Source organism: Anopheles cruzii, chromosome 2 (genome assembly GCF_943734635.1).
Source record: "Anopheles cruzii chromosome 2, idAnoCruzAS_RS32_06, whole genome shotgun sequence".
NCBI classification, from domain to species: Eukaryota; Metazoa; Arthropoda; class Insecta; order Diptera; family Culicidae; genus Anopheles; species Anopheles cruzii.
In genome coordinates, this window is record NC_069144.1 from 54,854,110 (window position 1) to 54,866,298 (window position 12,189).

The following is a 12,189-nucleotide window of genomic DNA, read 5'->3' on the forward strand; positions in this document are numbered from 1 at the left end:
GTGTGACAAGCTGAGTGTGGTGTGGGCCACGTTTCCACGTCGTCCCGTGGCGTAAAGGCTTTCTGCGTGAGTCGACTGGCAATTTGTGTTGGTCCAATGTTTTGCATAGAATCAGCATATTCTATTTCTTTTTTTTCTATTGTTTTTATCACCGGACAGCATCATCCGCAAAACAAACAGACGGCTTGATTTGTGCGACAAAGTGGATTGATATGAAATTTGTTCGCGGAATGTTTCAATGTTCGAGCTTTTTCTCGATCGTATTTGATGAAAAGTGGTACGCATGAGTTAGCCAAAGCTTGTATCTTTGGTTTAGTTTTAAATTTTTTTTATTTCGACTAATAATCTAAGTTGCATCAAAACTTTAAACATTTATTACTTGTCTCCTTGTTTATGATGCTGAACATTGTGTAATGACTTTTATGGTAAATTTATCAATTTTCCTATGCCATTTAAGTGGTGTTAATTATTTCCGCAAGTTTATTCGCTTCAACTTTATCTTAAAGCCTTAAAGTTGGTCTCAAAGCCTTAGACACACTTACCCATCTGATATTGTCATATTTAATTTAACACTTTAATATAATTATAAGTTCACCTTGGGGAATCGCGTGGAAATTTCGAACTTATCGGCATTAAAAAATAACAACGTCGCCGAAAATAGATTACTGTGGCCCCCCCCGTACAGATTAAACGTGTCCGTTCCAGCTCTCCGCCGGACGACCGACATAAAACTGGCGTAAAATAAAGCCCGGCGCTCATAAAAAGACTCGCCCGTTTAAGTAATAATAGCTCATTTCTGGTGCCTGCTGCAAACACTGCCAACGCTGAAGACCAACTTTCGCCCGAGTCCCCGTTTACACTTCGAGCAAACACCGGGCCACGGGCCACGAGCCACGGGCTTCGTCTTAAAGAAAACACGAAGAAAAGGTGTCCTTTTCGAACACAAACATCGTCCAAAAAAGCGGTCGGGCTTTAAGTGGCAGCGGGTTCGCCGGTTCGTTACCTTCTTTCGGAAAAGTGTGTGCCACGGTGTGCCTTGTGTGTGTGTGTGTGCGACAAATCGAATCGCACCTCTTCGCACCGCTGGGTTGTGCTTAAACTTTTTCCTCGCAGTCGCGGTGCTGGCCGTCTACCTAATGCCACCTGAAAGGGCAAATCTTGAATCTGGACCAATCCGCCGTAGGAACTGCCATCGAACCAACAACGGCACTGGGCGTTGGGCGGGCATCGAATGAAAAAGTTTCCTCTGGTCCTCCGAAATCGATCGGCAGGGAAAAGCAACTGGAGCCTGTCGCGAAGAAGCCCGCCCGACTTCGCCCACCAGTGGCCGGGTTTGAATATCAATGAAAGGTGGAAGGTGTCTGGCGTCCTTGCGACGATCTTACGGTCTCCCCGCGGCCAAGTTGTTGAATATTTTACGCACCCGAAGGAAGATGGAACAAATCGCAATCTACCGACCGGGCCGGGGAAGCCAGTACAGCGGTGACTGGCGAGTTTTTCCTTGCATTTTATGGATAAGCGAATCTTCAGGAAAAAAGTTGAACTCGGAGTCGACGATCGCACCATTGTACGCGCTCTCCACCCGCCAAAGTTTTTGTCATCGATACCGGCTTGGGGCGCGTCGTGGAAAATCACTTCACACGTAATCATAAAACAGAACAACAAACTTTCCACCCGACGGCAACGGGTCGAACAGGACCAACATTTTCACTTCAGTGTTTGAAGCACCGTCGGTTAATTGTTAAAACTTGTTTGCAAAAACCTTGTTACTCCGAAAGTTGCTCTCCGTAGCCGGCCAGAGCCGGTAAGGTAAGCAAGCTAAAGAGGGATGATTTTCCCCTCACTACCGAAGCCCCGATTGCAGAAGTTTTTTCCCGAAACGGATTGCAAAATTGGTGCCGGTTTGGATTGGAAACGGGACTGAGATAGGCAAAAAATGGCACGCACAAGGCGCGTAATCCAACGTTATCGAATTTTGCTACTGTTTTTCTAGCAAACAAATATTTTTTCGATAGGAAATGCGGCCCACCGGAAAAAGGAGTCGATCTTCGTGGAAAAGTTTAGGCGTAAGAAGCATAAAAATAGGAAACAAAGTGTTACCGTAAAGAAGTTGCACATTGGGCACAAAAAAAGCTACTCACGGTTCACGGAAGTTGGCGTTCGATTGGCTTCCGGCGGACCAAGTAAATCGTTGGAGCTAGGAATGTTTTGCAAATAACATGATTTTTTGTTTCTCAATTCTTTCCTTGCAGGACCATGTGGGTGTACGCTTTGCTCGGATGCGTACTGAGTGGGCTCCTCGACATCACAGCGTTTTCCATCAACACGGATAATCAGGTAAGACCCCAACTTGGGCACAGAACGGCGATGTTATTCCGTTTAACGGATGGTTCGCCATCCTATGGGCTGCCATATCAACTGTTGGTGAAGCGCGTTTATCGAAAAAAAAACAACTCAACACGATTAGAGAGCGCCTTTGGATCCAACAATCTTTGGATCTTAGGTCGAACGCACAAACATTATTCAAAAAAAAGAGAGAACCCCTGGAAGCCGTGCACCAGAAGCAAATGAACAGCAACGCATTAGCCAGAAAGCATGGGCGAGCATAAAACATACACCGAGCTTGGGTAAACAGAAGAGCCAAAAGTGAAAACTCCGAAACAGACAAGTCAACAATCGGTGGGATGTTTTTTTCTTTCGCTCCTTTGAGTTTGCGGTGGTTCATCAAAATCTGTTCGGTGAAAAATAAAATACGGAGACCGTTGAACCGAGGCCACCAAACACAGACCCAAGACAGACCCAGTGCGTCTGATGTGGCTACAAAGTTATGGCAGTAGAAAAGTTTGCAGCACAATTAATGGCTCACTTTTATTGTCTTTGGCTAGTCAAGTGGAAATCGCTCCGGCTTCTCTAAATGTTGTTTAATTAAAAGTTGCGCCACTAAATGTCGCATAGATTTATGCGAACGGCGCTTTTTATACGGCTGCCGATTGGATTGTGCCCCATTGTCAGTGGAGCTGAGAGTGGGCTGTGGCAAAATTATCGGCCATTCTCCTCAGCACATCGATACCGCGGGGGCCGCATAATGGCCGCAAGACTTTATGGCACCGATTCAATGGCTCCTCGCAGTGAGTTGTGTCCTTAGATCGTTCGGTGCGGTCCGCTCCGTTTACCTGCTCGCCTTGAGGTTGATCGAATCAGGATATATGGTGGCGCGCGCACTGACTACCTTAAATTGTGCTCCGTTTAGCTTCAAGATCCCGGTTCCACAGTTCGTGTCACCCGGCTCGTGCTTCCAGTTGCTTCATTCGGAGTTGCAGAAGCCCTCTTCAGAGCCGCGCAAACTATTGTCGTATTTTTTCATCTCCAGAAACCATTCAAGAGACAAGCAGGAAACCGCTCCTCCGCCGTGGATTTTTCGGAACACACTCACACACACACACCGTAAATATGTTTGCCGCCACCATTTGGAGCAAACTCGTTAAGCCCCGGAGCCTTTGGCGAACTTTGGCGAAAGTGAAGTAAAAGTTATTGAGATGGTCAGGAAGTAAATTTAAAATTTTATGAGCTTCCGAGCCCTGGCTACCCGTTGTGGTTCCGGGACGACCTCTCAAACAATCTGGATCACCCCCCGAACCGCTCCCGTTTTTGGCAACCAACTCGGGCGTTGTATCGTTTGCGGTCGGCCTTCTCGCTGGTGGACTCGTTCAACAAATCCTTATAGGGACCCCTTTCGGGGCAGGACACTTTCTTCGCAAGTTTACTCGTGCCGGTGCAACCCGAGGACAGCACGACTCCGAGGGTCCCGCTCGGCAGCTGCATCCGCCCCGATATAGATTATTGAATATTTACCGCCCTTCAGGGGGCCAGATTATGGTACCGAGGTCCGATTCGGTGCCTCCGGCAGCCGATGGCATCGTTTACTGTGATTGGATTATTGGAGCCGGGTCGCCACATCGGCACGGAATCGAAAATACTATTATGTTTGCACACGTTTGTGACGTGCGTTGCCGGGTGAGAAGGGCCCATGCATGCCGGCTGTTTATTCGAAAAACCTTTCTCTCTGTGAGCTTCGCTTTGTCGGGCAAATAAAAGGGCTTCCAGGCAACCCAATCTGAGGTGCTCTAGTTTTAATGAAGTCTTCCGTTTTCCGTTCCAGGTCTACGATCCACAGATAGCGCTAAATTATGGTAAGTGTACTCGGCAGGGTTGCACGTGAAACAATGGGAACAATGATAGCACTGCGACTTGAATTAAACAAATTAATCAACAACCGGATCAGACCAGGTTATGAGGTCCAGGTATTGTAGTTATATCGAATGAGAGTGCTTGACGCATGGAGGACCGTTCTCGAAAAATAGGAAGCCCTTGTTTGGCACATAATCTTTTTCTTCCGTGTGTGCTCCACTTCAATCAACTCGGTACTCGGTGCGTGACTCAGAAATTGTCGAGCACATCCTAAGAAGATTGACTTTTGTCCTGCCGTTAGTGCCGTCCTAAACGAACGTCTCCGTGGGCTACCGATGCGGCATCGTCGGAATATTGATTTGGTAGAAAAGAGGCCTCCCAGCGCTGATGAAGGATGCCATCGATCTCACACACGGAAACGGAAACACGGCCATTTTCACGCATCACTTCACGGTGGCCCGGCCCTCAAGGAGCTGCGTGCGTGATACGAGCTCAGCCACAATGCGCCATTCGGTGCGGTTAGCCCTATTGCTTATTTTCTATCACCTATCGCCTATCTTTGCAGATGGCTGTACCGTGGGGAACGCGACATACTTCCACGGCGAAACGTTCAAACTCGATTGCCGAACGCAGTGCGTGTGTCAGGTAAGTGAAGCGAGCGCGACAATATCCTTTGTGTGCTGCCGCGGTGCCGGCCGCGTCTATCGGTCCACCCGGTAACGCAATCAATTCGGATACTTTGCCGGCAAAGTGTGGGCTGATTGCGTTTCGATCGATCGCTCTGTGTGTGTGTGTGTGCTAAAAAGGATCAAGATTTTTTGAAAGCGGCAACGAAATATGATCCGCTCGTTAAGCGGTGATCCAGCTACTGACCGCCACCGGTCCTGTAATTAACTCCCGACCAACAACGAGCAAACGGGACTGATAATTACATTTTACAGCCCGGATCTTTTCGGACCCCTCAAAAGGACTGCGACGTCCTATTGGCATTACAATGGGCGGGGACAAAAAAACTGGAAGGTGGGAAATTCGTGGGTCGTGTTTCGATTTGTCGTCGGAACTTTGTTGATTTTTCTCATTTTCGTCCGGTTTTTTTTCTCCTTCTCCGGGTTATCAACATCGGCCACAAAACATCCCACTCGCGGCAGGTATCATCATCGCCCGTTGGCTTTTTTCTTTCTTTTCTCTCTCACCTGCAGTGCCCAAGATCCGAAGATCGTTTCGGTAATTTTACTCCAAATTCAATCAGGGCATCGGAGGGTTCGCGCCCGGTGGCCGGTTGGAAGGCCCAACCCAGCCTGAACAACCTGAACTTTGGCGTCCGATCAAGCAAAGTTCTGCCGAACGCGACGCCCATTTCCGCTTGTCCGCTGGCCCACCGGTATTGAGTACAATACAACGCACCAAAGCGAAACCGGAAATGGTTAGGGGGAAATTTGAATTTTGATCAGCGGTGAAATCGAGCCGGATATCGATTCCCCCTTTTATCCGCGGACCAGGAAAACCAATTACAAGATAGTCAATATTTGATTTGGTCCTTCCGAAGGGGCGACTGGTCCTTCCGTTAGGGACTGATCTGGGCACCAACTTCTTGGGAAATCTTGGGAATCTCGATGGGAATTGAGGAACGCCAATCGCAGGGTGGCAGTGGCCGATTGTCCAACTCCAATTTTTAGATGGCTGTGCAATGGAGAAAGGGCATTTTAATGTGACTACTTTTATCTTCCGCAGAATGGACGACACGCGTGCTCGACACTGTGTCCACACGAGAACCTGCCTCCGCCCGTCGACACTTCGATCTGCGTTGCCCCGAAGCTCGTCGAACTTCCGGACCACTGCTGCCGGGTGTGGCTCTGCGAGCAACCGGCCACCGATGGTGAGTTTCTCGGGCTTGTCCAAGAGGGTACATTTAATGCATTCTTCAAAGGTAGTATATTATGATTTCCACTGTAATCGAATACATTAACTCTGCAATTAATTATAATTAGTCAATCAAATAGACACAATAAAAACCCCAGCCTTAAGCCGTTAAATTAAATTTAGTGAACACATAAACTGAATCGCCCCCTTTTTTAATGGACCCCTTTCGCAGACCCAGCGCTCGGCGTATTAAACTTTACATGCAATGCCCGTTTCAAGCGCTTGCATTCCGGACTTCTGTGCCGGAGGTCCGAGAATCAGCACCCCTTTCCAAGTGTCCGGTTCCGGTTGTTTGTGGGGCCGGCATTTTTTGTCTTTCGCCTTTTTATTTGGCTACAACACTATGACACTTGAGATTACAGACATTGAGTTCCGGCGCTCGAAAGTCAAACCCGTGTCCGGCGCCCGGTCCTATCATGGCCCGGTCCGAGTCTTGGTCCGCGCCCTGGCGGTCATCGCCGAGTCGACGGCTAGTGATTTACGGACACCGCACCGAACATAGATTTTTATGTACACGGATTTTCTACCGCCCACCCCCCGGGGGGAACGTTTTTCATTCCATCTCTCACACACACACACACAGTTTTGGTGTTCTTTGTCCCCAGTTCCGTTTTCGCGCACGCCCATACATCAGCGGCGGTGGGCTGTCATATCTTGGGGCATCATTAATTTCGGTCACTTTCCGTATTGTGTCGTCGTCGTCCGGTAGGGCTAGGGCTACGTAGTCCACCGCCCTCTAGGTGTGTGTGTGATGTGGCCGCCCGTTTTTTTTTTGTAAGTTATGGATTCCTCGAGTACCTCTATGTTGCTGCAACCACCAGTTTTTGCCTCTTATTGCGGTTCATACACTGGGTCCCCGGTCTGGGTTTCACATCCTGCCTCGGACACTATCTGTCTCTGTGTAGCGTTTTTTTCCGTGAGTTCTCCCTGGTTCCCATAAAACATAGGTAGCACTGCAGGTGTAATCTCATTCGTTCCCGCCTTCGGGTTTTCCACTTCCACCACCAACAGTGAACGCCACCTGTTACAACTCGTCCACCAGCGTGTGGTCGGCGTGTTCGCAGAGCTGCGGCATCGGCACGTCGACCCGGAACATCACCACCACGCCCGGCTGCCAGCGGCTGAGCACGATACGGCTGTGCGAGAACCATCGGTGTGCGCGGTCGGACCATAATTACTACGTCGGCGGCGGCGGCGGAGAGTACGTCGCCAAGTCCGGCATCGACGGTGCCCAGAGCCGCAAGCACCGACCGTACGAGGGCAGCACCAGTTATGCCGCGAACGGCGTGGCGCTGCTCGCCGAGAGCGAACACCGGCGACGGGTAAGGTCACGCCGTGTCCTGGACATTGCGCACTCATTGGCGTTAGATTATCTCCCAATGGCTCATTAGAGATAGCCACCGTCGGAGCCGCGTTTCGAAGTAATTATCTAATGATTTGCGATCTCTTTTGCCCGCGCTTAACAGAAGGGCCACGAGTGTCGAAGCATCCAGCGGACGGCCGCGTCCCGGTTGCGGCTCGGGCCGTGCGTTTCGCGGAAGCTCTACCGACCAAAGTCCTGCAGCCTGTGCCGGGACGCCAACATGTGCTGTGTGCCTTCAATAACCACCACGATTAAGGTAGGTAGACCCCCCGGGGCGTAATCGTTCCGAGTACGGACCCACCGGCGTTTGCGTCGGTCGGAATTCGTGTAAAGAATTAAACGCATAATCGCTCGCCAAAGGGCCCGGCACGGCACAATCGCAGCGGGCACCCGGACCGGAAATGAGCCTAATTGAATCTGCCACCAACAGTAGGAAAAAGCAAGTTCAAGATTTAACGAAACCGAGTTCATTTAGTTGCGGTTAGCTGCTTCGTGGCTCATCCCAGCAACCTGCGAACCGAAACGTACCGCTCGCTGATTAACGTTCGTCGCCGTGTACTGCGATCAAACCGGAAACCATCTACTACAGCACCGTTTTATCTTCCCCCCTTCACGCCAGGTGGAGCTACTGTGCCCTTTGAACTCCGGCGATCCGTTCGATTTCATCGAGCACGGGTACGACCTGTGGGACAGTGCGTCGATTGATCCGCTCGACCAGGAGATGCTGCAGTCGCGCCAGATACATATCGAGAACCAGTTCGTGGACGTGCAGTGGGTGCTGAAGTGTGAATGCGGTCCGAAGGTAAGTGTCCGCCAGCCGGATGCTGCGTCCTGACTACTGACCTCATTAGTCGCTGGCTGGCTGGCAGCCGACAACGATCTTCAACACGTCACGCGGCACGGGGACACAGAAAGTATTCCGACCGGTCCGTGCCGCTCGTTTGGCCACCTTTGATCCGGGCAACTCCCGGGCGCAACTCTCTCTCTCGTTAGGCTGTGTGTATTAAAATAAATTAGTTCATTTCCGTGGCGGAAGTACGCCATCGGTTGCCCGCAGCGGCAGCGTCGCAGTGGGGTGGCCCAGCGGTGGAATGCGACGCCCGGAATAAATTACCCCCGATTGGCCTCCCGGAGGCCACCTGGACCACTTACCACCATCAGCTCCTGAGCCGGGATCAGGGATGCGCCGTGCCGGTGGGTTTACCACGAGGTACATTTTTTATTTATCTCTCGGCCAAAGGTCCAGGACCACAGTAATGCACACCGAGCCGAGGTATCTTGATGGTCCCGATGACTTCGCATTCGTACAGGGATTCGAAGGCACGGACCACATACTTGCACGTGTGTGTGTGTGTGATTGCGAAGTAAATCGCTGCAGGGACACAAAGTTCAAAAGGCCACTCTCTCGAGTCGGTAGCTCGGGTCCCGGCATTCCCGACGACATTACGCAGGACCATTGAACACAAGAATGAAACGGATCATTAAGGGCGTCGGTGGCAGGTGGCTGTGGCGGCCCCCGGCGTGCCGGTGCTCCGTGTGGAGTCTGACTACTTCTCCTAGCGACATCTGGTGCTACACTCTGTGCCATAGATCTGTTGACAAGCGCCTCGGTCCTCACCGGGAACCGGTTGCGGTTTTCCCGGTGAGCATATTTACATGTTTGCATCTGTTTGCGTAACCCACCGTGGCCCCAACGGGCCACCGGTTAGACGCGGCGTGCCCGGTGCTCCCGGTGTGCAATCAAAACAATTTCCATAACGCCGTTCCGATCGCCGCCGGAATCGGTTTCCCGACGACGCTTGTTCGAGTTCGGCGTCGATAAGGATGTCATTAGACCGGGTCTCGATCGCCTCGGAGCATTTTTCCGGATGCCGTCGGGGTGCCGTAATATAAATAAAATCGAACGGTTAACGGTTATGGGCCGTAGCCGTATCCGGTCGAGCTTCTTGTGATGTGGTTGGCACCCTCACGTTCATCACCGCCATCATCATCATCATCATCATCATAATCATCACCATCGTCGTCGTCCTCGTGACGACTTCAGTAGGCACCCGCAGGCGACCGCAGCCGGGTTTGTGGTGTTACGTGAGCAGCAGCAACACGCAGCCGGAACACGGCCTCGTGTCGGGCCTCGAGGTGAAAAATTGTGGAAAATTTTCTTGAAACTCTACGCTCGGCTTCGGTGCGCTCGGGGCCTTAACCCGTTTCGCGCGTGATGAGGGTACCGTTACAGGCGGCAGAGCCGCGGCCCTTACCGTCGGAAGTCGGTTTTATTTTCCGAAGTGTTCCGGATTCTCCACCGCCGGGCGCTTACTGTCAGGATCGGGCTCGTGTAATGAAGCAAAAAGACGAGTGAGGCCACAGAATCCGTTGAACGATAGGTGTACGTCACGGGAACTTCATCGTGTCGCCCCCTCGGGCGCCGGCGGCGGCGGCTGGAACGTGATCCTCGGAAGTGGGCGCTGCAAAAATAGACAGATGCCGTCTGACTGGCTCCGGGTCGCTCCCGTTGCCGGCGAAAAGTGTCACAACGATTACATGCGGGTCGCTTTGTTATCAATCATTGTGAGTGACAAGCAAGAATCTCTTCGCCAAGGCAGGCAGGCAGGCGAGAAATTTGGGCCCAGCACGTGTGTGTGTCGGGGGCCACTGTGTGAGGCAGTTGATAAAAACCTCAGGACTGGAGCTTACAGGGGCCCCCGGCATTACCGGCACTACCGGGAGTCGGTTTTCCGGTCTTGGAGGGTGCCGGGGCGTGAGTTACGTTTATGGAAAACCCGTGTTACTTACACCGCCGGTGACTAATGACACCTAAACCGAGCACGGCCCGGCCAAGACACCGTTGCTCTCGGTGTCACAATGTGCAGGAATTTTAACGACCGATACTGTTGAGCGCGCCGAGCCACTGCAAATTGAGTGAAAAACGGAAGCCCTCGCTGGCGTCCGAAAGCCCGAAGAAGATGTTCCGTTTTTATGTATTTTGTGCAAAGTTTCCAACGAACAATGCGGCTGCTGATGAATTTGTATAATATTCTGCCTGCCAGACGGAGAGGCATTAAGACTGTCGCTTTCAGAGGGAAGTAGCGACCGGCTGATGAGGGGAGATCCTTCATGTCTGTGGCTCGCAGTGGGTCAACCCACAAGGCGTACCGTAATGGTGCTGTGAGAAGCGCGTGGCATGTTTTCAAACATTCATTTTTACTACTTTTTGTGGTTTTATGGACGAAAGCGTACAAAAAGCGCAGCATAGACAATCGTTTCGGTAGGTTAAACTAAGTTTTCTGCGGAGAATATCCGAATGAATATTCTATGATTGTTGGCTTATATCAGAACGGGCAATAGCTGTATTTTTGACCATTGATATTTCTTCGGTCGGCTAGGGTTTGAATTAAATTTTACGAATTATTTTTTTATTCTTTTGTGCAAATAGAATAATTTATTCATAGTCAAAGCCACAGAGCAGATCCTAGATGAACGTAAAAACAAAAACATCACAAAAGTGCACGTCAAAACGAAAAGGAATACGTAGACTATTCCGTACAGTATTCGCTGATTAATAGACAGATTAATAGATTGACGAGAATAAATATTCAACTCTGATTTAGGACGCCTTCGTATAACCTGCGCAGATACAGACAAGTGAATATTGGTTACAGGAAGAGGACTTCAATTGCAGCAGTTAAAACTTTAAACATGAAACGTTCTCGAGATACTACGCGCTTGTGAGTTACTGCGCGCTGTGGGATTGTTTCGTTGGAACCAACCGGTGACATCAAGATGGTGACTCCTATGAATCACCTCTGAACTGTCTCAGTAAAATCAAACCCTTACATTCTAAGTGATCGACCATTTCTGCATAATATTTACCTCATAGCGCCAAGTACAGGGACACACAAACGGCACTACTTTCGGTTTGTCCTAACCGACTGTAAACAACGGACGAGGATCGCTGGGTGTTCATTTTCGATTATGTTTTAATGTTGCATCTCCCCGGTGGGCCGGTGATGTTGTTGTGCACGTTCCGACGCCGAACGTCGAGGGGCCGCCTGAGTTCGAGTTTTCCTTTCGATTCCATTTTCAGGACCCCGCCAGGTCTCGGCCAGGCCAGTCCGTCCCTTTGCCCGGTCCAAATGGATTAAAAAATAACATCAATTTAATGGATTTTTTTAATGCCCGACGGTTCGCGTCCGTCGTCGCTCTCTAATGCAAGTGAAATTAATTTCCCCCCTTCCCGGTTCCGTCCGCCCGACGAAGGGATTCGATGCAAATGTATTTCATCACCTTCCCCGGGCCGTTCGATTCGTTCGAGTTTTCCGTCGCTTCGCTTCGTGCGACGTGTTTGTTTGCCGTTGTCCAGCTTCCGCCAGATCACAACACAAACTGCAGACCGCTTTTCCTCTTCCGCCTTTTTTTGCAGAGCAAAAATTGTCACCCTCGCAGTGTGCCCCCCTCGCAGACTGCATTCTCTAGCGCGGGCAAACCAATCGAGGACACACGGCACCGATTGGTACAATTGCCGGACGATTCGGCCGGCGTCAACAATGGTCAACTGGCGCCACCGACGGCACCGGGATCGATCGGACCGTCCCATCGCCGTCAGCATCGGGCGAAGGTGCATCGGCAGCACCGGCACTGGGAGCAGGATGCCGGACCGGAGGAGCTACTGAAGCGAGTTCATCGAACATAATAAACTGCGCCCCACATCCCGGTCAAGTAGC

At 50.8% G+C, this 12,189-nt stretch overlaps 1 protein-coding gene across 1 annotated transcript; it reads left to right on the plus strand.

The window, feature by feature from the left end:
• Positions 1–2,256: 2,256 nt before the first annotated feature.
• Positions 2,257–12,158, plus strand: LOC128267007 (uncharacterized). Its single transcript, XM_053003797.1, has 8 exons — positions 2,257–2,337; positions 4,160–4,190; positions 4,754–4,833; positions 5,920–6,064; positions 7,120–7,430; positions 7,575–7,727; positions 8,091–8,273; positions 11,889–12,158. The coding sequence occupies exons 1-8, from the start codon at positions 2,257–2,259 to the stop codon at positions 12,156–12,158; spliced, it is 1,254 nt and encodes a 417-aa protein (XP_052859757.1).
• Positions 12,159–12,189: the final 31 nt, after the last annotated feature.